The sequence below is a fragment of the Pholcus phalangioides genome, unplaced genomic scaffold, assembly GCF_987345545.1.
Source record: "Pholcus phalangioides strain wild (caught in Gottingen) unplaced genomic scaffold, Ppha-v1.0 ptg000039l_1, whole genome shotgun sequence".
In the NCBI taxonomy this organism is placed as follows: Eukaryota; Metazoa; Arthropoda; class Arachnida; order Araneae; family Pholcidae; genus Pholcus; species Pholcus phalangioides.
Window position 1 is genome coordinate 26,815,863 of NW_028301625.1, and position 25,462 is coordinate 26,841,324.

Here is a 25,462-nt window from a genome sequence, read left to right on the forward strand (position 1 = left end):
TCTTGTCATTCCATGCAAATGTCAAAAATTCTGTCGACAGAGTAACAACAGGTCCGTGCGGGTAAATAATATTACAGGGTATGTTGACTATAACAGGAAATAACTTTAAATAAATTATGTGGAACTATTGGATCCCTTAGGAATATATGAAGATAACGTTATTCATTCAATACAGTATATTAATTCTATGAACTGATAATTAAAAAATAGAAAAATTCAAAATTATTTTCCTTACATTAATTGGTAAAATAAAGAATCCCCAAACGTGCCAACTTTTGTAATCCAGAAATCCGGAGATTCTTCCGAACCCCCCCCCCCCCCGCCACTCATGTGTGACTTGATCAAAAAAATTCACAAAAAAAAAAATTTCGAAATTTTTAAAAAAAAGTTATATTCCTTCCCCCCCCCAAAAAACAGGTTCTGCATTGCACCCCCCCCCCCAGCAAAATATAATTCCATGTTAGTCTTTCCATGCAGAATAGAGAAATCACATCTACATACACTGTTCATAAAACATAAGTGTTTCCTTTCGTGGATGCTATCAGTGATTGATAATGTTGGGTATATGAACTCTTAAAAGCTTTATATTTAGCTTTATATAGCTTAAAGTTTTATATTTTCTTTCTGAAGACATAATTAATTGGAGGATACAATTAAAAAACTTCAAAATACAAAGCTGCTGACAGAAAAACTTGTTTTTACCGCACGGCTGTTAATGGAATACAATAACAATTATACAGGAATTTCAGCAACCAAGGTCATGCCCCTGATAAATGATTGTCGATAAACGCTACGTAAACAAAGTCACGTCTTTACCAGTTGGTTAAATGCGATCACAAAGACTTTTTTTATGGCTGCTCGATAGAAATGACCACTGCTGTCCTCTATGGGTGTTTTCCCTAATGGCGACGGCAGTGATTGACGTCACGACAAAGTGAAAGCTCGCGTAAAATCTAATTTTCTGTGAAAATCTGGAAAAATTTTAACAAATCCGGAGAGTGGGAGGAAGGATGAAAAATCCGGAGTATCCCGCCTAAATCCGGAGAGTTTGCAGATCTGGATCATATATGCAACCCATTAGCATAAATGCTGCAGGTTTTAGAGAAGTTTTTCTTCTTTTTTTTTTCAAAACGTAAGTACTACAATGCTAATTTTTGAAAATTTTCAAACTTACCTTATCTTTATGTTGTTGGAATTGCTCAGAAGCTTTGAATGTAGCTGCAAAGCTGTCTCTGACTTCTTGTTTTACATATACTCCAGCACCACCAATCTATAACATGAGAAATTGGAACTTCAGAAATTTGATTACTTGAACTTCAGAACAATGAGGATCAAGAAGCAACAAAGCTGGCCTAAAAAAATTAATGGCTAATCAAAAAGAGACATAATTTTAAAATGTTTAAATTTAGGCATTCCTGTGAAGAAAGCAGAATTGGCACATGGTATCATAGGCATAAGCTAGTAAGTATGGCTCCACCCACAGTAGCAAAAAAGTAGTGTCTAAACTTTAAGAATTTTACATATGCATACACATTGAAAATATATCAATACTTATGTTATATCTATGTAAATAACTAGTACAAATGCATTAGTGACAATTATCTGAGCTAAGTTGGACCAGAACTATCTCAGATAACAGAAAACTCAAATACAGATCTTATTAGATTTTAAGGTGAAATGAAATAAAGAAATGAATGACTGAAATTAGCCCAAAGAATATTTTAAATTACCATACAATACAATAAAGATATCAAATAAATACAGTATAAAATTACATTAAAGCCTTGCATTGCATCAAAAATTTCAACATTTCAAATATTACTGTACATTCCTTGGAAACACTGTCTTCAAATAACATGCATACAAATACAAGGCCACTGTCTTGATCTGTAACGTCAAGATTACACGCCGTATGTAAATTATGTGTAATGGCTATTGCACATGTTTCTATCATTTTATAAGTACACAAGCTCCTGATATGTCATCACATTCCATCGGCTGTGCTGATCAGCCTACTACATGTAGTTTTAACTAATATCAATTATGTTGAATTACACTATTCGTTATAGCAAGCATTATGTTCCATTCTCTCTCATCATGATTTCCCCCGTCTTAAAACTGACAACGAGTTCTCAAACTGTGTGGGAAACCTTTTTTCTGTCAAGGGGCATTCCTGATACTCAGGTAGGTCCGTTCAAGTTATACTTATAGTTGAAAAAAAAAATTTTTGGCAAAAATTTCAATTTTAGTACTTGAATTTTAGATCCAGTCCTTCCCATTGTTAAGAAAAAAAATTCCTATTCTTCGTTCAATTTCAGAATTTGATGTATCGGTTAGACTCATGGGATTTGTATGCTGAACAATTTAATTACTACCTGAAGCAAATGAAATTACAGATGATGCAAAAAATGTGCTACGTTGATCGCTGTGTCTGAGATTAAAACGGTTGGTATAATTCGATCACCTATTGCACCAGCAACAATCATGAAAAGTCATATTCGGAACTGGGCTACAAGCTAGCATTGCCAAATTAAATGGCATTTTAGTCCGACAATTTAATATTTTGGTTGCTAGATATATTTCAATGTTATGAATAAATAAGAGTATCGCTTTAAGTATCTCAGTGATTATGTAGATAATTTAATAACATAAATCAACATTACATATATGATTTAATGAACTTTTTTACACAGTTATCTGTAGTAAAAAGGGTACAGCAGATGGTTTATATCAATATACATATATAAGCAGCTGAAGAAATTTTGGAATGTCAAGAATCATCTTGAATCAGAGAATGTCAAAACATTCCAAAGTTTTCCCTTCAGTGTTTATGCTATGCTTTATTCAAATTGTATATTTTATAAGAAAAAAAAAGCATATATATTGTCCAAAATAATTCTGTAGAGAGTAGAAAATTATTTTACAATCATATTAAATATTTATTCTTTGTATAACATAGACACTTTAAACATTACATGCAAATAACGTGTGTATTTCTAATGGGAATTTTTATATTCAAATAATATCTATTCCTACCAATATCTGAGGTTTTTCACAGTTTTTGACATGACAGTTTAAACCATGGTTTTCCAAACTTTTCATTCCATCGCCCCCTTCTTCAGAATTTTTTTCTCTCATCGCCCCCCCAACTCAAGTAAACCCATAGGATCCTATGTTAAATTCATAGCTTCTATCGCCCACCAGGGGGCAATATTGCCCACTTTGGGAAACACTGGTTTAAACCGTCAAAAACTGCCATGTAAAAAACCTGCCAACCCTGATTCTAAGCTGAGAAATCGATTACAGCATACAACTGCTAAAAATACTTTTGTTTTTCAATGTTGTATTACAGTGAGGAAAATGAGGATTTTTATAATATTTTCCAATGTTTTGTAATTATTATTTGTAATAATAATCTGTTTTCTAATTATCTTTAAAATAGGATAAAAATTTTCATTTTCCAATACTATGGAAGAGATCAGTGCCATTTAATAATATGCTTGACAAGAGACGTCACTCTCCCTTGCTAATATGACAGATGCAGGAAACTGACCAAGTGAGCAGATATCGATGTTTCAGGAAAGGAAAATTCATCTCAATCATCCCCGTGAGGGCAAAAATGAATTTTTCTTTCCTGAAACATCGATATCTCCTCACTTAGCCAGTTTCCTGTATCTGTCGAATATAATGTTTAATTGCTTTGTTACTTAGAAAAGTTAAAAATAATTTTGTCAATTGGATTGAAATTAGATGAATTGGTTTTAAACTTCCAATGAAATTTCTCTAGGTATGATGAAAAGCTTCAGCTAGATACGTGATCTTGGTGAAAAAGGACATATATATTTTTTAATTCATTTTACATGTGCATAGTTAAATTGTCATAGGCCTAATTCAAATTTATTAGAGGTGTTAAAATGTATTTGCCATATCTTACAATGTAGTGCAAATGATGAATACGGAAGACTGGTTTCTTCAGCTTGGAAGAAGCTGTGGTTCCCAACTTCAAGGCGCAAATGCGAGCCGATCTCCCCATTAAAAAGTCTTGCCACAGAGAGCAACAGTCCTACAAACAGTACAAATATTCAGTCATTACACTTCACTAACTTCACTTCTGAGATATAGTTGGCAGCACTAAAAATCATACACAACACTAGATACGCACTCAGACTGTTAGGTACACATACTTACACTTCTGGCACAACTCACTAGGTAGTAAATTGCCCATGGCGATAGACCTGAGTTGTGCTCAACTTGAAAAAAAAGAAGCAGGGTCAGTTTTTTCTAAGCGGGAGAAACTGTCCAACTTTCTCAAAACACTGATGCAGTTATTAATTTCCATACATAATTAAATTTACTTAATGTTATAAAAAAATATATATTTGCTATATCTAAAGCATAAATTCTAACTTATATGATAAATTATTGAAAGAAAACTAGTTTCTTCCGGCCAGTTGGCCAGTTTTTTCCACTTCGGAAGAAACTGTCCAACCCTGGGGAAGGGGGAATCACAGATGGTCTGTATAGTGAACAGGAAGGGAGGTGAATGTCTACCTCTGCCTCCCAGCCTATGACAATAATACAATTTCTCACTGAATGGGAAAAGGGATCACACTCTCCCCATATTCTCTTCTATCCTATAGCCTGGCCTCTAAGCCGGGAACACTTGGTGGGCCATTCCAAAGAAAATTCATGGTGTGTACAAAAAATACTTGTACAAAATCAGATTCATCTTTGTCCTCCGGGCTGCAAGTCTATCAAGTTCTCTTTTGTCAATAGTTGAGAATCGAGCTTACCATGTACATTGTATGAAGAGTGATTTCTATGAAAATTTATGAAGGTTATTTTTATAAAAGCGACCTATTAAGTGCAGTGTGGAAATGCATTATCAGTAGTTCAATAACAAAAGAATGTCATTGAAGACAATCAGGAGAATGACAGAGTAAGCCAAGTGACATGCTATCCGAGCGACCAACTAAGTTTTGACGGCGCTTTCTTTAAACGATAAGTGTAAGTAATGATGGCTTATCTGTAATGTGGATCAAGTTACCTGGCATAATTTAGAATGATATAATGATGTTGGACTAAAAAATACAGGACAGCTCCTTTAATCAGCCAGCTGATTACAGCGGCATATGCTGTCACACTGATTTTCAATCTAATTTCATTTTTTGAAAACTAATTAGTAATTGTTTCAATTATCATAGTTCTTTTTGTTGATGGTTTAACAAACAGTTAAGAACATGAAGTCAGTTTCAGTGTATTCATAAAAAAAAAAAAAAAAAAAATCAGGAAAATGTATTTTATTAGCTAGCCCCTTGCCAGGATCATCTTTAGGGATGACAAACGAGGCTTTGCACCAGGGTTTAAGCTGGATAAAAAATTCCTTTCGCAAAAAAGTGAAAATGGGGGGGGGGGGGAAGCTTTAGCAAACTGCTACAATGCTAAGGGGCCATTCAAGTATTACGTCAGCAGATTTTCAGTCATTTTTGACCCGTCAGCAAATGTCAGCAAAACACTGACCCCCTCTACCCCTTGTCAGCAAAATTTAGTCAGCAGCTTAGAATATTTCATATCTTCAAAAAGGGTGGTTGATGACGTAAGCAACCTTCAACCCCACCCTTGTCATCAAAAGTCAGCAAATCCGAAACCCCATTCCCCCCCGATGCAGACGTAATACTTGAATGACCCCTAATGTTATGATTGATGGTTGGGTGTCTACTCATTGCGTACCTCCTGTATGCATTTTCGTGAAAGTGGCTACTACTTTTTTGGAATTCTACAATTTTCTTTTGCATTTTGCAAAAAATGTGACCCTGCTTTGCACCCAGGCAACAGGTAGGCCTGAGCAGCTTCTGGGAATCATTTCATGATATTGGTATATTTCTCAAAATTTTCAAATGTAAGCTTTGTTTTTGGTCTGGTTTATAACGATGTGAAAGAATTTTCAAATTTCCCCCCCCCCCCGAAGATGATTTTCATACATCTAAAATAATTTCTCATGAATGTTTTAATGACTTTATGGAGTAAAAAATTGAAATAAATATAAAATACCTCTCCCCCTCTATGGGTGCCTCAATGCCACCTGATGGCCTGTCAGGATGAACACAAAAAATTCCAATCCTTACATTTTGAGAGCAATTCAGCCTATCCCCTTGAGGCAGCCGTGGTTAACTATTTACAATGCTGTGTCCATTTACAATACAGTGTAATTGGTGAGCAAGACATGATGTCAAGCATGAGGAGAAACAAAACTTTTAATTAATTCTCAGCTTTTCTTATATGGTCCGTGGGTTCAATCCTGGGGAAGAATTTTTTTTTCAAATTTATTTCTGGTGCTCCAGAGCCAGATAAGAAGCTGAATTTTTCCTTTATTGGACAGTTGCAGAAAAATTACTGGGAATTACTTGAGGCACCACAAATTGCACACTTGCCCCTTGTGAAACACATTCTTGTTTCTGGTATTACAGTCCCATGCCCTGCCTGTTCCCCCCCCCCCCCCAGTTTTTTAAGCATCTCTCTTTGTCATCAACATATATCTTGGAAGCGTGCTATCGTTTGAGTTTTACTATTGGAAATTTTTTTAAAATTTAGGCATCTAACTAAATTCTATCTAAGCTGTCGCCCGGGTGCACTGCACTTCTTGCACTCTCACTTAAGCCGCCCTCAACAATTCCATGTTAAAATAAGAGTTTTGATACAATAATTGTTCTTCAATTTCAACCTAGCATTATTTTGCATGTAAGATAATTACATATTTAGCATTCAATTAAATCATCTCAGACTTGAGCTTACGAGGGACCAGAAAAGCTTATTTCTAGCATAACAATTTAACTTGGCTAAAATAATGCAACCATTACAAACTACTACTGAAACAGAAGGTCGAGTAAGGGCAGTCAAATTTTCGGCCAGTTTCGAACGCTTTATGTCTTAACTTTTGTAATTAATTGAAAAAAAAAATGATTAACTTCTTTTTTTTGTACCTATTATGAACATTTTTTGCCAGCCTATTTTGACTAGTTTCAGTGCCTAAATTTCCATCAATAATGTTAATAACCCATTAAAAATAATGTGTTAGTATATGATTGAATTCAAGAGTAAGCCACTACAATTCCTAAACATAAATTTCATAAAACCAGCCACCTCTCTAAATCTAAGGTTTTATGTTTTCGATCTATTTTCCCCCATTTTGCAGATTCGAAACAAAACACAACTCTTTCCTCCTTCTTTTAAACAACTTTGAACTTGGGTTATGATGTTATTCATCTGATCCACTCTGGGTGGCAAGATACTCAGGATCAGGTAATATGCATAAATACATACTTTTTCCCTAACAGTTAACATACACATAGACAGCCCAGTTAAAAAAAGAAACTTGAAAAATTGCATTTTTGAGTTATGCATGCCGTGAGAAGAGTGGAAAATGCCTCTGTATATTGCAAAACAGCAGCAACTCCCAACTCTGCTTATATACTTATATACTCCTTACTATAATTAAATTTAAGTTGATTGCCATTCAGTTACATACAAAAAGTGAATCTTCAAAATGCAGATATCTAAAAACATAGAATTTCGAGTTGTCTTTTTGAACTGGGCAATATATACTTCTTGAAACCATAATCATAAAATTGATATCACAATTTTTCATATTTTGCCTCCTTTAAAATTGAATTTATCACACAAGAATCACTTGGCACTCTAGAGATTCTTATGATAAAAGAACTGCGATTCTTATGATAAAAAAACCAAGAATAAATGTTTATCAATAATCAATGGTGAAAGTATAATTGTTCAAAATTTTTTAGGTACTTTTTTAATGCAAATTATCAACTAAAAATATTTGTTACTTTTTCTTGAAAGCTTCGATATGAAGAATATGCTGGTCTGGCACGTCCTCGAGGACAAAGGTTCACTTCTTCAAGTTGCAATCTTAATCTCTCTTTATCCTGTCGGAATTTTATTTTTTAAACAAAAAGTTGAACTGCGTAAGAATAAATAAAAATTACTAAATGTAACACACAAAACAAAATTTGACATTGGAGCAGAATTTTTATAAAATAATCACAGAAACCTATCATAAAATATACAGGAAAGAAAATTCTTACTACATAAACAAAAAACCTGCGATGCAAAAAACAAACACTAATGACCACAGCAATACAAATCTAGATGTAGTGTCATCCAAGCTGAGGGAGAGGGCTCAAGCATCCAAAATATTTAGTAACACAGTTTTAAGCAAACAGAATCAGTAGTATAGGTAGGATTTTCTTGCAGAGGGGGGGGGGGGGTATTTTCCCCCTAAAAAAGGGTATTTTGTTTTTTTAATACTAATACTGTAACTGGCTTTTACTGCAAAACACCACTATAATGCCTGTGTACCTCTCCACAATCCACTGTGTACACCAGTGCGTCCTATGCATTTCAGGGAGTTGGCATGCCTTTTATGCATTTTGAAATGCATAAAAGGCATTAAAAGGAAATTTCTATAGGAAATGCATGTCTTTATTCATTATTATTCGCATGTCGAATTAACCATGTTGATAGCACTGGGAACTCTTTGAGAACAAACTATCATTACATATGAAAGTAATGTGTCAGGTTCAACTGATGTTGAAATTACTCTTACGAATGTTTATAGCGTAAGTAGCTTTCCCCCCCCCCCCAAGCCAAGCACAACTCAGGTCTATCGCCATGGGCAATTTACTACTTAGTGAGTTTTGCCAGAAGTGTAAGTATGTGTACCTAACAGTCTGAGTGTGTATCTAGTGTTGTGTATGATTTTTTTTAGTGCTGCCATCTATATCTCAGAAGTGGAGTGTAATGACTGAATATTTGTACTGTTGCTCTCTGTGGCGAGACTTTTTAACGGGGAGATCGGCTCGCATTAGCGCCTTGAAGTTGGGAATCACAGAAAACCAACTTCAGCCGACCACCACTGTGGTGAGGCTCGAACCCGGGACCCCTAGCATAAGCAGCTGAATAAATAAAAACCAAGACACTGCCACTGGACTTATACTGTTGCTGAGATCTCTACCAACCCAGCTTAGAGATTAGCTTAAGTGGATAATGAATTTAAACAGGTTGAATGTCCACTCAAAAATAGAGATCTTCTACGTAATACCGAAGTCCCTGACAATACTGTAACCAATTGTAAATCTATTAGTCTTGAATTTCTATGGGAATGGTGACAGAATTCAATAATATCATTAAGGTCACTAAAAGAACGTCTAGAAAAAATCAATTAGCCATTCTAAGCTTTTGCTTTTCTTCAGAAAATCAGATGAGAACTTAGGATTAACTTTTCATAAAAGTGACTTCCACAAAATCAGAAACTCTCTCTCAGAAATGAAGTACTATGCTTTTCCAAGTAATGCTACGGGTATGCTAAGTCAGTGCCATCTATAGCTAGATGACATCCCCAGCAGGGCCGTAGCTAGCCACTCCTGTGCCCCATACAATCCCTGAATTAAGGACTTTTCTGGCCCATTTAAGGTTCCCTCCCAAGTATGCCCTGCGCACCTGCCTAACTACGGCCCTGATCCCTAGCTACAAATAGCGCTGCTTCTGTTAATTCCCAGAACTGCCCGAATATAAAGAGGGATCGGCATAACCAGTTTTGCTTGTCGTTTCTGTTATTTGTGAACCTTCAGGACTATTGAAACATCTGTAATAGTTTGATGGACAACTTACAGCAGCAGCTCTTTCAGTTTGTCATCCTGTGGCCTCCAGAATAGTCTAATAAAAAAATCACTTCAAAGCACTGAACCGGCCAATATTACCAGCTTGCCTCTGACATAGGTTGGCGACACCCACTTCGAAAACTTCTGACTTACATTATATGGGTTCTAATATTTTATTCACACCCATATGAATATGATTAATATTTATGACAAATGTGAATAATTTTTATTTTAATTATAATTAAATTTCCAAGTGCGTCCGAGGACCTATAGGTAGAGAAATGCTGCTTCAAGTGGATTCCTATCATTAAACTGGAATATTTATCATGTATTGGTTATTATGAACATTGGATATTGCAAATGTTTTCTATGTACCAGTGCAACTTTGTTATATCTAGGCTTGACTGTATTGTTTTTCAAATTAAATTTTTGATCAGATGATAAAAAATGATGAATATAAAAACTAAGAAAATTTATTTTAGGGGACATTCAAGTATTACGTAAGCAGATTTTCAGCCATTTTTTACCCCCCTCCCCCGTCAGCAGCTTAGAATATTTCATATCTTCAAAAAGGGTTGGTTGATGACATAAGCAACCTTCAAACCACCCTCCATGGGTGGAGATACGGGGGTGGGGTCCCCCCCCCCCCGCATCAAAGGTGAAGTTGACTGATCTAATGTATATATGCATATATGAATTGACATCATCATCATCGTGCCCCCCAGACTTCCAAGTCTATCTCCGCCTATGCCCCCCCCCTTGTCATCACAATTCAACAAATCCGAAACCCCTCCCTCAATGCTGACGTAATACTTAAATGACCCCTTATCAGAGATGATTACCTCAAATTGAAAATTACTTAAAAGGTGATCTCTTTGAATTCCTCCAAAATAATCCATATTAAATTATTTCATATAGTTTTTGTAATGGGGAGAAAAAAGCACAAGTACTTGGTTAATGTGACGGTGAAGAAAATTTTCTCACCTCATTGTTTTGATTTTCACTTAAAAGTTTCGAACGAAATGATCCAACAATAGGTCGTCCACGTCCCCGAATCTTGCTATCATCTGGTTCCATATCAGAAATCTAATCCAGAAAATAAATATTATAATTTAGTGGTTGCATTTACGATTTCATAATGCTGGATAAAAATAAGACAAAAGAAACTAAGTTTATAAAGCCATTCCCCAAAAGTTGAATGGCTTGCTTCTGCAACGAGCCTTGGACTAGTAATGTTCTACAGTAAAAATTCCCATAATAGTGTTTTAACGCTTTTCTTCAATTTATTTCAGATTGTTTTGCGACATATGTCACAGATTTTGACATATTCAGCTCTAGCTTGGGCTTCATTGCTTGAGCATGAAGTCATGATCACGTCATAAAAAAGCACCGTTGTTGCAAGTCAAAAACCAAAAAAAAACCTGATTTTTTTGGTTTAAATAGCAATTGCATTAAAAACAATTTCCGAAAAAATCGTTGAAACTTCTAATAATTAAAATAAAATGTTTATCAATGTAATTAACATTATTTCCATATTAATTAATCAATAAATATTCCTTAATTTTAACAAAAACAAACTTTTGGAATTTAACTATTTTATAACTCAAAGAATTATTTTTGTGTCTGAAAATTATTAATGTTATTATTTAACCATATATAATAAAGATTCTTCTCCAAATAATTTCAATATGCTTAATTAGGAAGCTATTTAGCAAAAACTGTGATAAAAACTATGCAAAAAAATACAAAGTGTTTAATGAAGCAAAATTAACGCAGATTAATTAGCGATGATTTACGATATGTGGGGGAATTATAACTAAAGTTCTGATTTCAAAACACTAAAGAAAGAATCATTGTCAGAATGACGAAAATTTACATGAATATTCCTGAAGCAATGGGATTTTATATTGCAAAGGGGAAAAAATACTTAAAAATGTTTTAATTTAAAGTATTTAAATACAAATACTTAAAAATACAAATTTTTAAATTTTTAATGCAGAATAGAAATGGTAGCCAGTCAGGCCAAAATAATAACTTAATTAGAATTGCATGATTTCATAATTCATGGAAACCTCCCAAAAATGAAGTAATTGAACAAACAGGGGTGCAAGTGCCCCTCATCCATTTGGGAGCAGCAAATTTCATTTTTGGAGCAGAAATTTTGAAAATGGAGCAGAACTAAACACGAACTATATCTGCAATATAAGGAGTAATTTTACTGTGAAATGCCAAAAGTTTTGCCAAAAATGGTTGGAACAAATAATTCTAAATAAATTTCCTTCACAAATTAAAATCCATTTAAATTTTTTCTGAATTATCTTTTCTGTCATTAATAAAACGACAAATGACGAATAAAAATTATTACTCTTTTCAAATTAAGCAACATGCATACTGAAAACCTAGGCAGCAAGAATTTCTGCTGCTTGAACACCAAAATCTTATTCCTCCTGATATAGCGAAAAAAGTATGTGCAGAATATAATAAAAGTTTCAGTGAAAAAAAAAATTGGCTTCTCACAGAATTTAAAGGAATTATTAAACTTAAAAGCAAAATACAAAAAACGAGAAAAATATAAATACCTAATTTACTCAAAGAATTTCTCAACCTAATAGCATGTTAATAGATTACAAATCACGAGTAGCTTTCAGAAAGTTCAGAATCTCAATGACAATTTTTTTCAAATTTTTTATGCCCTTGAACATAAGATTTTGTATGTCTTATTCCAATAAACATTAAAGCATTGCATGGACAGATTTTTCAATGTTTGAACAGACTTTTATTTATTTGTTAACAATGAACTCTTTTTCACTATCTGTGTTACCATATGCTGAAGATAAAAAAGCCTTCACCAAAACTGGCAAAATTTTGAACTTTGGGCAGCTTTCAAAGTTACAAAGTTTGAATATGTCTGCCCAATATCTATCTATCTATTCTCTGAACTGATTTCACTTCTTGTAATTGTTTGGATTGTAGTGCAACCCATTCATCACACATAATCAATAGTTCTGTTGGTGATACAATGTTACACAACCTCTCAGCAATACGTGAGGGAGTAATCTACCATCCCAGCAATGCACGAGATGGAGTACGAAAAACAAGAAAGGGTGCAAATATTTCATTCTCTCCAACAACATGTTTTGGAAAGGTAGGACATTAATATATATTAGAGGTATCTCACAGAAGTTATGTAAAATGAGCATGCTCCTAATACAAACTCCTTCCTCTGACCATTGTTAAGAGCATGCTTCTCTCCCACCAATGAAGTGGCGGACCGTGCGGCCATATTGGGCGCCGCTCAAGGAGGGGTGCCAAAAGGAGTTGAAAGGGTGAAAAAGGGTTTGTCGACCAAAAACATGTGGTCAGTAGCACCAAAAATAAAGGTTCTGCATGGGTAGAGATTTTTTTCCCTCGAGCCGGCCCCGTTCGCCAAATCCGGATTTTCGCGATGTGAAATTGTTACAATCGGCAACCGCCGACGATAACCACACGACCGCATAGTGGCTAGATGACAAAACTATGAATATTTTAGCTGGAGTGTTTTTACAGATTCTATTTTTTTGCAATGATCTCCGAAAAATTTCGGTAATTTAAACGAGTAAACCAATCACCTTTTCAATGTATGCCGTCTTTGAACGCAGCTTGGCAGCCGCGAAATTACCGTTATTTTCAGTATATAACCTATAACCAACAGGAGAAAAAACGGTCTCCGAAATCGGAAAATTTTGCATATTTATTCAGGGACTTTGATAGAATGCCGGTTATACAAATAACAGTACAGGACTTTATACTTCAAGGTAGTATAACTACTTTCCAAGGTCACGAGGTAATGCGATCGTGGTAGATGGTAGGAAGTGAAAGAAGAACGCGACCAGTGAACAACCATTTCGTGCGCCTTCTTCCTAAATTAAGGGTATTTGACGTACTACAGTGCATTAGCGGTACCTCCGCGAACCACAAACAAGAATTGGCGCAAATGCGCAGGGATTCGGCGCCTTGGCGCAGCTCTTACACCCCTGAACAAATAAGAACTTACTCAAAAGATTAATGGGCCCAGCCATTAATGGCTGGGGCGGACACTGCTATGGCTAGAGCCTGACAAGGCTTCAGTGAAAGGGACCTCAAGATAAACCCGATTTTTTTTCAGAAGAAAGTCGCACATTATTGTTTACAGTGAAAAATGTGCGCGACCGTACGTTCCACTTTTGAAGTTCTGTTGTTTTTTTTGTTCCAGAATTATTTTAATTCTTAATAATGCCAGATAACTTAATCCTTGAAATAGCACTTATTTTTGTAAGGCATCATCACTTATCCTGTACAGATGATATATAACTAGGTTATTTTTATTAAAAAACTTTTTTCAAATGTGTTTCTGGTACTCCAGGGATGAGAAGTGAGAAGCTGAATTTTTCCTTTGCTTTCATTTGACTATTCTGGAACAAATTCTGGGTGAGGGAACTAAAATGCACTCTTGCCCCTTGTGATAGAGTAGAGTACAGGGTGTTGCTTGGCCATGCGGACCCATTGCAGCAGCACAGAGCGCTGCTCAAGAGGGATGCTAAATCCAAGGTAAATCTGAAAAAAATCAGATAATGTTTTCTGTCTGCTCTGGAGGGGCGCAAAATCTGAGATGAAAGGGTGAATTTTTTTAAGGAATTGTTTGGTTAAGTCGTGAGGGAGGGGCATGACCCCAGAGGGAAGGGCTGACAGGGCTCCAAGCTGGAGCACGGGACTAAATCCTTACAAATTTTTTTTCTTTAGAATTGGCCCTATGGAAAATCTGGCTTGGATCCTGCGATAGATTCCAGCCTAGATAGATTCCACCCTTTTTTTTTAAAAAAAAAGTTTTCTTAGTTAAGAGGTTTTGAAGCTTTAAGTTAAATTTAATAAGTTATCTATTCAATTTAAACCCTTTACCACATTCTCCCCATTATTTTATTTTTTTCAGTTAAATACGAAAGTTTTTAACTGAATTTTTTCACTAAATACAAAAGTAAAGTAGCACGGATCGTCAAAATCACTGCCAGGCACAGATCCAGGGAGACAGGCCATTTTATAAGAAATTTAAACTGGTGGGGCACTAGGAAAAAAAGGGCACTCGAAGGGGAGTAAGCTCGTGTGTTCATACAAATGACATAGCAGTCAAAAATTTCAAATTATAATAAAATTAATTAATAAAAATATCAACAAATGAATAATTAATAAATTATTAATGAATAAAAATATCAACAAATGAATTAATAAATTATTAATGAATAAAAATATCAACAAATGAATTAATAAATTATTAATGAATAAAAATATCAACAAATGAATAATTAATAAATTATTAATAGAAAATCAACAAATTAATAAATAATTTATAAATGATTAATAAAAGTATTAACTAATAAAATTATTTAACTCATTAATTATAATTCGCTCTCTCTGTGTAATGCATACCATATGCAAAACAGGGAGGGTGGCGATGTACAAACTTGAAAAAAGCAAAAAAATCTATCAAAAGTTTACAGAGCGAGCTGCAACCAAAAATTATGCACAATGGGGATAATGACACATTGTGTTGGCATTGGTTCAAAACAATATAAAAAACATATGCGAGGTAGAAAATTATTGCATATACAAAAGGATGGAAGGTGAAATTGTATAGCACATGTAGAACAGGAGTGTACAACATTTGTAAAAATAGATAAACGAAGGTACGCAAAAAATGCACTAAATAGGAAAAAACAAGAGAGTGTGCAGCATGATTAGAGAGGGTTGCATGATGCTGGCATTGATTCAAAACAATATAAAAAACATGCGAGGTAGAAAATTACTGCAAGTACAAAAGGAAGCAAGATGACATTGTATAGCACATGAAAAAAAATTATAAAGTTTTTCAAAAAAGAGATTCATCTCTTTATCAAATTAATTTAAATCATTATTTTGATGACCATACGTCTCATATTTCCAGGAACATTCCTGTATTTTTACGTGATTTAATAATAGACTACTAGTATACATACAGGAAATTTTTTTGAAAAGGACAAACAACTAGCAACTAGATGGGTATTTTTCCATGCAAATGGCTAAGAAAAAGGCCTAACCTAGTTGGAAAATAACCAAGTTGTCAACACTGTTCTAGCTTGAGCAGGCGCACTAAAGAAACACATGCAAACACTCAAATTTTAAAATGTAAAATAAAAACAAGGAAAATTTTTTTTTTTTCGATGTTAAAATGTAGATGTTGATTTCCATCATTTTTCAATGATAACAAGAAAACAATCCAAAAAGAATGCAACAAAAGAGGAAAAACAAATATTCAATTTAAAAAAACCTGAACAAAAAGAAATTTTACATGAGTCCGCATCTCAGCATGAAATTACTGGTTATAATCATCTTAAATTTCATCTTGAGTAACACAGCTCCTAAAAATGCATTGACATACGATACCCCAGGTTTTGATTGGTATTTTTTTATGGTTTGTTATTACTAGAGATGCAAGGTGAGAATATTCTCGGAGAACAAGAATATTGTGAGAATATTCTCGGAGAACAAGAATATTGTGAGAATATTCTCGGAGAACAAGAATATTGTAAGAATATTCTCGGAGAACAAGAATATTTTGAGAATATTCTCCTGGATGTAAAAATTGAAGAATAATCGAGAATTAAATTATTTAAAACAAAAATGAATAATTTTTTTTTATTAATTTTGTTTATATTGTGATATATAAATCAGTTTTCATTGCCTGAAACATTTACAACAAAACAATTTTTGGTGTAATCACCCCCAATGACAAATTTAAGTTATCCAGGTCATGATGAGAGGTTTTAAAAGTTTTGTTATAAAAATTTTAGAAACCTTTATATTGAAACCTTAAAAAATTATTTTAAAATTAGATAAATTTTCAGAAATAAGTTCACAACAAAAGAAATTAAATCTAAGTTGACTGATAAAGGAAGCTATTCTTATACAATCACCTTCATTCTAAGAAGATACAGAACTGTTGTTTTCTTCAATGTATATACACTTAAATTCTGTATCACTCACATTTCTTTAAAAGTTGTGCAATTCAGCTGTTGGCTTAATTTTCTTGCTTTCAAACTTTAATATTGTGGTCTACAAACTTCAATATTCCGATCTTCTTGATGGGAAGAGAGATGGGGACAGTAGTCCTTTGAGAGAATATTCTCAAGAATATTCTCTCAAAAATAATTATTATTCTCAAGTTATTTATCGAGATTATTATATGTATATTACATATATTCTTGACAGGGCATCATTTCAACTTTTTCCGGGCGGAGGGGGGAGACAAACTTTTTCCAGGGGGGCAAAGAACATGTACTCAATGTATTTTATATATATATATATACTATTTTTAATGTATTTTCAAAAGCCAGGGGCTCCCCAAATGACTGGCATGATTCATGATAATACTCTCTGGAAAGATTTTGGTAAATGAAGAAGATTCTCATCGAGGAGAATATTCTCTGGAAGGACTATTATTAATAACTTCAGAATAATTCTTATTTTTTTCTATAAGAATATTCCCCCGTAATTTATGAAAGTAGTCCTTCCAGAGAATATTCTCAAGGATATTATATGTAACTATATTACAAATAACCGGAGAATATTCTCAAGTTATTTATAATAGCAGTCCGTCCTACCAGAGAATATTCTCAAATATTCTCCTCGATAAGAATATTCTCCGAAAGATTATTCTCAAGAATTTTACATCTCTAGTTATCACTGTATGGCCCCGCTAGAGAGTGCCCATTGGCTAGCTTCATCACAGAGATACTGTCACCAACACATCTCCCAAGAGATGCCATGCCATTCTCCCCTTCCCCACCTCTCTCATTTGTACAGACATTTGAGATTCAATAGTGACGGAATTACTCTTCAAGTATTGTATACTCACATAGTGGGGTTCAGTATACACAGAAACACTCATAAAACCACAATACAGTGGAACACTCGTTAATACGACTCTCATTTATACGACTTTTACTCATTTTACTCATTCATTATACATGTTTGATTGTGGTTGCAGTTTATTCCTATACATATGTTAAAATATTTAATTTATTAGAGACGCACAACATCAATTACATGGCATTTTTATTTCAACTGGAACCATGAAACTCAGTAAAAGTTTCATTTCTGTCAATAGGATTAAAAATTTTTTTTTTTTTGTGGGTAGCAAAAGCCGCCACTGAAATGAATATTTTTATGAATATTATCGCCAGAAAAGCCATAATATTTAGTATGATTATAAACGGATACATAAACATTCAGCAAGCTGATGACCCCTTTAAAGTGGGCTCTAAAATGGCTTGTTTATTGTAAGTTTTTGAGTACTACGAAAACGCGGCTAGCCATAAACAAAATAATTTACATTTGTCGAAAGGCAACTATATTAGATGTACAGACCATACTACTACTTCACGTACTACATGTTTCTTCCGAGTTTTTTCCATTGTGTTAGTGCTTCATTTCCCAGTGTTATTCAACATTTGCATCGGCTTTTCTTAATTTCTGAAAAAAAGAAAAGCCTCCCTCGCTTCTCTCTTGAACGTAAAATGAAAATTTCGACGAAAAAATCTGGATTTATGAAAGAGTGAAACTTGAGAAATTAAATATGCAGAGTTACTTTTGGAGACGGTTGCAAAAAATATATAATAAAAATAAGTCTGTAAAATGAACAGTATTGTTCACAGAAAATCTTACAAATTTGCTTTTAATTTCCTTCTTTTTTTGTCATTTGTAAAATGATCGTAAAAATTCTGAAGAGACAGATTAATGAAAAGGTAAAGCCATCATATTGGATTAAATTTATCAAAAAATCATAATCTCATGACCTTTCTTTGTTTTCTTCATATTCAAATAAGTTCTAAGCCGAAAGTTAAATAAAAATTATGGGAGAATCCGGGCTAAATAAAAACTATGCCATGATTTGGTCTCTCAAAAGTCGTATAAACGGGATTCTCTCTCTCTCCACTGTGTATTTCGTTTTTTCTTCATTTCCCCTCTCTTCGGATTTGGAGACTACCCAATGTCCGAATTTGAATGACTTTGAGTTACTACACTGATGTTTATCTATCTGTATTGCTCTAAAATAGAATGTTTTAATCCCGACATCTGATGATAATCCGGTAACTTTAGATCCTTTCTACTCCCAGAAGTATATAATTAAATCGTTTTCACTTTAATGAGCATAAAAAAAAATCAATCAATGGTCATATCCTTCGCCAATTCCATAGAAGTCGTATATAAAGACCTATTCCATAGAAGTCGGTCCCTGGAAAACATCTTTTCTGTTGAACTTTCCTTTTCCTTCTTGAAACAAAAATCAGTCATAAAAAATTTGCCTCGCAAATGGCAAAATCTTTTTTTGTGAGTTTTTTCTTTGACTCCCTTCATATTGGTAGGATTTAAAATTGACTTCTTCAAAAAATCAAGAAAAGGGCTTTGCCCCACCAGTGGTCATTTTTTTATTTTCACTGGTGGGGCGAATAAAAAGGATAGTGGGGCAAAATCCCCACCAGTTAACATGTAAAAAAAAGGCTTGCAGGGAGATGTGGCATAAGGGGCATTTTATTATATATGACAATATATATTATTATGACAATACATTCTGTATTTTATGGGACAGAACAATTATTTCTCTATATTATTGTTGTTTCCTGGATCTATCCTCTCCCCCCCCCCATGTCAAGTCTCACTGGATATACTCTGGATCACTAATGTGACAGACATAAACGCAAGATTTATACCAACATAAAATTACCATTCAATTTTAACAAAAAATTTTGAAGTAAAAGCAAGTTGGAAATAGAGAAACTAATTATGTTGGTAGCACAGTAATTTAAAATATAAATTGATTGCACTATATAAACTGACATTAATCCAAGCACTCCTGAAACCATAAGTTGATGGTATTACGTGTAGCAGAGTCTCTAAATCCTGTATGTATGGGGCCGTTCAAGTATTACGTCGTCATGGGGGGGGGGGGAGAATTCTGATTCGCTAACTTTTGATGACAAGAGGGGAGGGGTTTGGATAATGCTTACGTCATCAACCACCCTTTATAAAAATGTGAAATATTCTCAAAGGCATCTTACTCAGTGAGCTAAAAACGAGAAAAACCTTTTGATAGTTTGTGGGCACTCTCTTGAAGTAACATCCCCCCCCCCACTACTGATAAGTGCCCTACATAGCCACTTTAGCGATCTCTACATTTTTTGCGGACCCAAGTAATCTATATATGTGTTGCATAAGTGCTCTGGGACTGTGCCACGGATGCCACTATGCCGCGGATCACTTGAATAATCTGAGAATGTGCCACGGGTAGCTTGAGTGATGTAGAACCACACTGGGGGCCACTTAAGTGTTCTAAAACTACGTCACATCACTCAATGGACCTCTAAATATGTCACGGGTCGATTAAGTGATCTGAAAATGTGCCACGGGCTGCTTAAATGTTCTGGAATTGTACCATGGGACACAAGAGATCTGTAAATGTGCCAATTAGTTCATTTTTAGAAAATTAGGTTTGAGGAGGGCAGGCAGCATCAGATAACTCCCAGGGCCATACTTGGTTCGCGGGCCAAGTGCCTTTATGTAATTTATCATTTAGGGCTTAGAGAGTGGGTCGCAATGAAAGATAAATTTTGAGTTCATAGCCTTCAAATAACATTGAAATTAACAAAAATTGATTATAATAACATATAAAGGTATTTTTCTTCCGAAATTTCAATTAAAAAATTATTTTTTGCATTAAAAAAATAAATTTTTGATCGTGGGGAGGGGGGCACACGAGCCCCCTATGCCCCCCTCCGCATGTACGCCTCTGATCCGACCAATATGCGTTAGGATTCAGACTGGAAGAGCTCATGACAAAATTTAGCTGACAAAGGGGGGGGGGGGGGAGGTAAAAAATGGCTAAAAATTTACTTACGTAATACTTGAACGATCCCTATGGCAAATGTTTGAATTGTCATGATAAGATGGTATCTATGAAAGAAATTTCTAAATCGCTGAGAATAGCACTGTACAATGTGAAGAATGGCAGCGCAAACAAGAAGCTGTTAGATTGGTTGCATGTGGGAATGACATATCAGATGCTACTCAGTTTTTCACAATTCTCAAAGATGCCACCAATGTAAAATTGTATGAAATCAAAAATGAAGAAATAAAAGTCGTCGTGATATGGTTCGTGAAAAAGTTCATGGTCGTGAAATTTGATTCTGGCGGTGTATATAAATCTACATACAGATACTTTGTTATAGCCCAAATTGACATTGAAGATGATGGGGAGGTCAAAGTTATGAGCCTCAAAACTATGAATGATGCTAGGAAGCTGTTCATAGCTGATGAAAAAGATCTCATCTTACATCTACTTTGACCAGATTTTAAAAATTTTGCCGGAGCCAAAATTCAAACCACTAGGGGGGGGGGCGTTTTTTGAATTTCCTCAGAGCGTTGATGTTTTTCAGATATCATAGAGAAGTCTCTGGATACCTTTCAAAATATTGTCTATATAATTGTTGAAAAAAAAAGTATTTAGAGTAATTGTGATTGCTTACTCTAACATTTCTGTCCACTTGGTTACGGGAAACATTTTTGCAGTTCACATGCAAAAAAATTAAAAAGCATTTCAAACTAAGATGTTAAATTATAAGTTATCAACCTATTTTGTCTGCCAGAAATAAAAAAATTTAATTAAATTAACTTTTCTATGTGCTATTTTGAAAAAATCCTGAAAAAGGATCATAACAGAAAAAAAGGCTAAATTTTTTTCAACTACCTTTTTTTCAACCTATGTGTAAGAAATGAGTTGATTTCATTATTTTAAGGGGTAACAACAGCAGAAATAATATTTTTTTACAGCGATATTTGATTTGGAACAGAGTGGACAAAATCCATCATGAATCATGAAATTCATTCATCAAAAAATAAAATATTACATAATAAAAATGAAAAATATTTATGAAATTATTAAACTTTAAGTCATTGGCTATAATTTGAGATCAATTTTATCTTGAAAATTCCACTTTGAATTTTTCATCTCAAACGTGTGGAATGTACACTTTTTTTGGGAATGACCCATATGGGTCATTCCCAAAAAAAGTGTACATTGGTATATGTATACCAAATAAGCATCTGGCATACGCATCCTCTGCCTTTCAAAAAACGTCATGAAAAAACTTGTAGATGGGAAAAAGTTTTTAACTGAAAATATACTAATAAGAATTATTTTCATGGTCCCAACTGTAACTAAGTCATACTGAGCAGAAAAATGTTCTGGTGGGAACATAATAAACAGTACCTGTACTGTACAATTTGTATATGACCATAAGGAAGTCTAAATCAATGAAAATGTAGGTTAGGTTTCGTGTTAACAGTAAAATTACTTCATTAAAATGACAGTAACTTATGTCACGAACTTATCTAATCTGTAACAAAACTGAAATATTTTCTAGTGAAACCTGCCGCAACAATACTCAATATAACAATAAATCCCTCTACATTTTTTCACGCCTTGTTTGGAACTATCTATAATGTTCAACTGCTGCCCCTTGAAGTAGCAATAATCCCTCTACAGTCCCGTTTACATGTACAATATTGCGGTAGCATTGGAAGTTCTAGCACCTGCTTGATGACTTTTTTCCTTCGTAAGGAAAGAAATAGAGAGCAGGCAGAGAAAATTCTTGAAGCAGGTTTTAAACTCGCTTTTTCTATTTCCCATGTGAACGGGGCTTACAGGGATACTTTTTCTTTTGCCCAGAGAGTATCATTATATTCAGGTTTCACTACACATTTAGAAATTCACACACAATACCATGAACGTAGTTAGGTAACACTGAATTAGTTAAATGTCATGTCTTATACTAAAGCATTAGATTGCAAAATAATGAACATAATTTAAAAACACATACAATACATTAAAGCATTTTCTTATTTCTATTAGTAAAAAGACAAGGGGAACTTAGTTTGGTCCCAAGCAACTATTGTCAACGAAAACAAAGAAATATGGAATGCATAACAAAGTAAAAAGTATGTAAAATAGAACAGCGCTTTCAACACAAAAAGGGAAATTCAATGAACTCCAATAACCACAGTACTATATAATAAAAAAGATATAACAAGAAGATAATTACAAAACACGCGGGAGACCGACAGAAACCAACACGGGCATCGGTTATTACGCTGTTGCCATTTACTTGTGAATATCATGAGATGACCATACATCCCGTACTTAATGGGACAGTCCTGACTTTTTTGTAAAAATGTCCCGGTTTTTCACTTATTTTCAACGAAGCCAACATGATTTTTTATTTTATTCATCAAATCAACGGTTAAAATTATCTTCCCAACTCAGAAGTTATATTATGATAACTACACACGACAACAAATAAGAATACTTATTCATCTCGATGTCATATATTGGTCATGTTTTATTTAAATTCACTGTAATTTGAGAAGTGGCACTTCATTTTCCGCGATTGACAATTTTTCTGTGATTTTAGCACGAGTTGGCAACTTTGCTTGGTTTTGGCATCATTTTTTGGCGAAAATTGGCAATCCCCCCCCCACTTCCCGTATATTGCAAACCCAAATACCCGTATTTTTCCTCAAACAAATATGGTCAGCAACTGACATATGTCCAGTATTTCCCGGGAGAGAGCCACTTTTTTCTGTTTTTATTCGTCACGACTTTATTGCAAAAATGTCCTGGTTTGTCACGTATTTTCCAGGAAGACAAACTTGAATTTTTATTTCTTCAAATCAACGATTAACATTATTTTCCCAACGTAAAAACTACATTGCTATAATCACGAAATACAAATAAAAATATTTCACATATTTGGCTTTTTTTTTTAATGCACTGAAATCATTGAGAAGAAATATAAGTAGAGAACAAAAGCCCATTCACGCGCTCTTCCGAACAGGTGCACAGAGTATACCACGTGACTTATATCAGCAAAGCTGCCATGATTGGCGGTTATCTTACGCGCTTCGTAATTTGGCGAGTTCGTAATCGCACACTTTGATATTTTGTCCGCGGAGCTTTTTGTCGTGATATGCCGAGTATCTTCAGAAAATGGATGAAAACTATGAAAGACGATTAATTCTAGAATTAATGAAAAAATAATTTCGGAATTAACTGAAAAGTATTTTGGATTTAATGAAAAAATTCTAGAACAAATTGATGAAAATTCAGAATGTCTGAAAGAAATAATTTTTCAGAAGTTAGAAATCTTATCCTAATTTACTATAATGTTTTTGTCTTTATATATATTGAAAATATTTTTCTTTTTTTGTTACACATGATATTTCCCCCAATCACAATGTTAAATTAAGTGGATACTGTTAATTAGTTTGTATTGGTTAAAAAGTTGAAGGGGAAGTTGAATTAAAACCTTCACAGATTAAGTTAACTTTGAATACTTATGAAATATAAAACCTCAAGAGTGATAATAAAGCAAACACAGTGAAAAACACTTTATTAGATATTGTGTGCATGTGGCACCAACTTTTATTTCACAAATAATCATCAGCTCAAAATTCAACTCAAAAATTTTCATAAGTCAAACAAACATCAAATTGTTTATTCAATAGTTTTGATGATATATGATGAAAATAATTGATGTATAAACACGATGTAAATAAGATGCAAATAAACATGATGTATAAACACTATGCTGGGAATACGATGCATAAACACGAGGGGAATAAATATGATGTATGAACAATGCTGCGAATAAATAAATGCTTGAAATATGGTTTCATGTTCCATATTATGGCTCCATATTTTTTGGTTGTTGCAAAATTACAGCTGGTGCCATCAGTAGTCATAGAGACTACTTCCACACCAGTCTCTTGAACAGATTTCAAACATTCATTCATCAAGTTGGCCATCTGATACCACTTTTGCATTGCCGAAGGGTGTGACAAGCATTTTTTGAATGTCTTCCTCATGAAGTTATAAGCCTTTCTTAAATAAAACTAATGTTAAGGCAAAGGCTCCGAATTCTTGTGGATATTGTTCCATTTTTGAGCTTTCGTAAGTTTTGCTGCTGGACCAGGCAATGAAAACTATAAGAAAGGTTAAACGACTATCAGAAAAAACAAGTACCTAATAAAGAAGCGGTTTATTTTCAACATTTCAGGAATTGGTTCTGAAAATTTTTATATGGCACTGAACTATGTGTATACAACATATACAGTGTGTATACAACATATACAGTGTGTATACAACATATACAACTGTATATACAAAAGATATGTTGTATGCAATCAAATAGCAAAATGCCACAAGTCAATTTTCCCAAAAAATTGATGTGTTCGTATTCTGGAGTCTCATTCATCAAAATTTTGGAAGGTGACAAAATTTTGTCTATCTTTCGGTTTATGAGGAACCAACGAAGGCAAATTGCAATAAGTCAAAAACCACAATATCACATTTTTACAAAATATTGTTTACAAATTTGCCCTCATGAAATTTTGAAAAAGTGACATTTTGCCGTCTGAGCACAGAAATGAGAATATTGAAAAAAAATTTAACGTGGACATGCATAAAATATAAATGATAAAAAAAAAAAAAATTAATTCCACATATACCTTCAATACTAGTATAAATTTCCATAGTTATTTCGGCAATTTTTAATTGCCTCTCTTTCAAAAAGTCTGTAAAAATAATATTCAGCAAAACAATTTAACATACGAACTTTTGAGATTTGAATTTCTTTCCATTTCATTAGGCTCTCTCTAATCATTTTTTTTTTTCAAATCTAAAA

General features: G+C 33.9%; 1 protein-coding gene across 1 annotated transcript in view; it reads right to left on the reverse strand.

Moving 5' to 3' along the window:
- Positions 1–22,894, reverse strand: part of LOC149065777 (uncharacterized) — a 44,706-nt gene extending 21,812 nt beyond the window's left edge. Inside the window, exons 1-5 of the mRNA XM_089254082.1 lie at positions 22,823–22,894; positions 10,662–10,763; positions 7,845–7,943; positions 3,935–4,063; positions 1,175–1,270 (exon numbers count right to left, since the gene is read on the reverse strand). Of these exons, the coding sequence (XP_089110208.1) occupies positions 1,175–1,270; positions 3,935–4,063; positions 7,845–7,943; positions 10,662–10,754 (417 nt within the window). The 5' untranslated portion in view covers positions 10,755–10,763; positions 22,823–22,894. The remainder of the gene's footprint in view (positions 1–1,174; positions 1,271–3,934; positions 4,064–7,844; positions 7,944–10,661; positions 10,764–22,822) is intronic.
- Between the last annotated feature and the right edge of the window lie 2,568 nt (positions 22,895–25,462).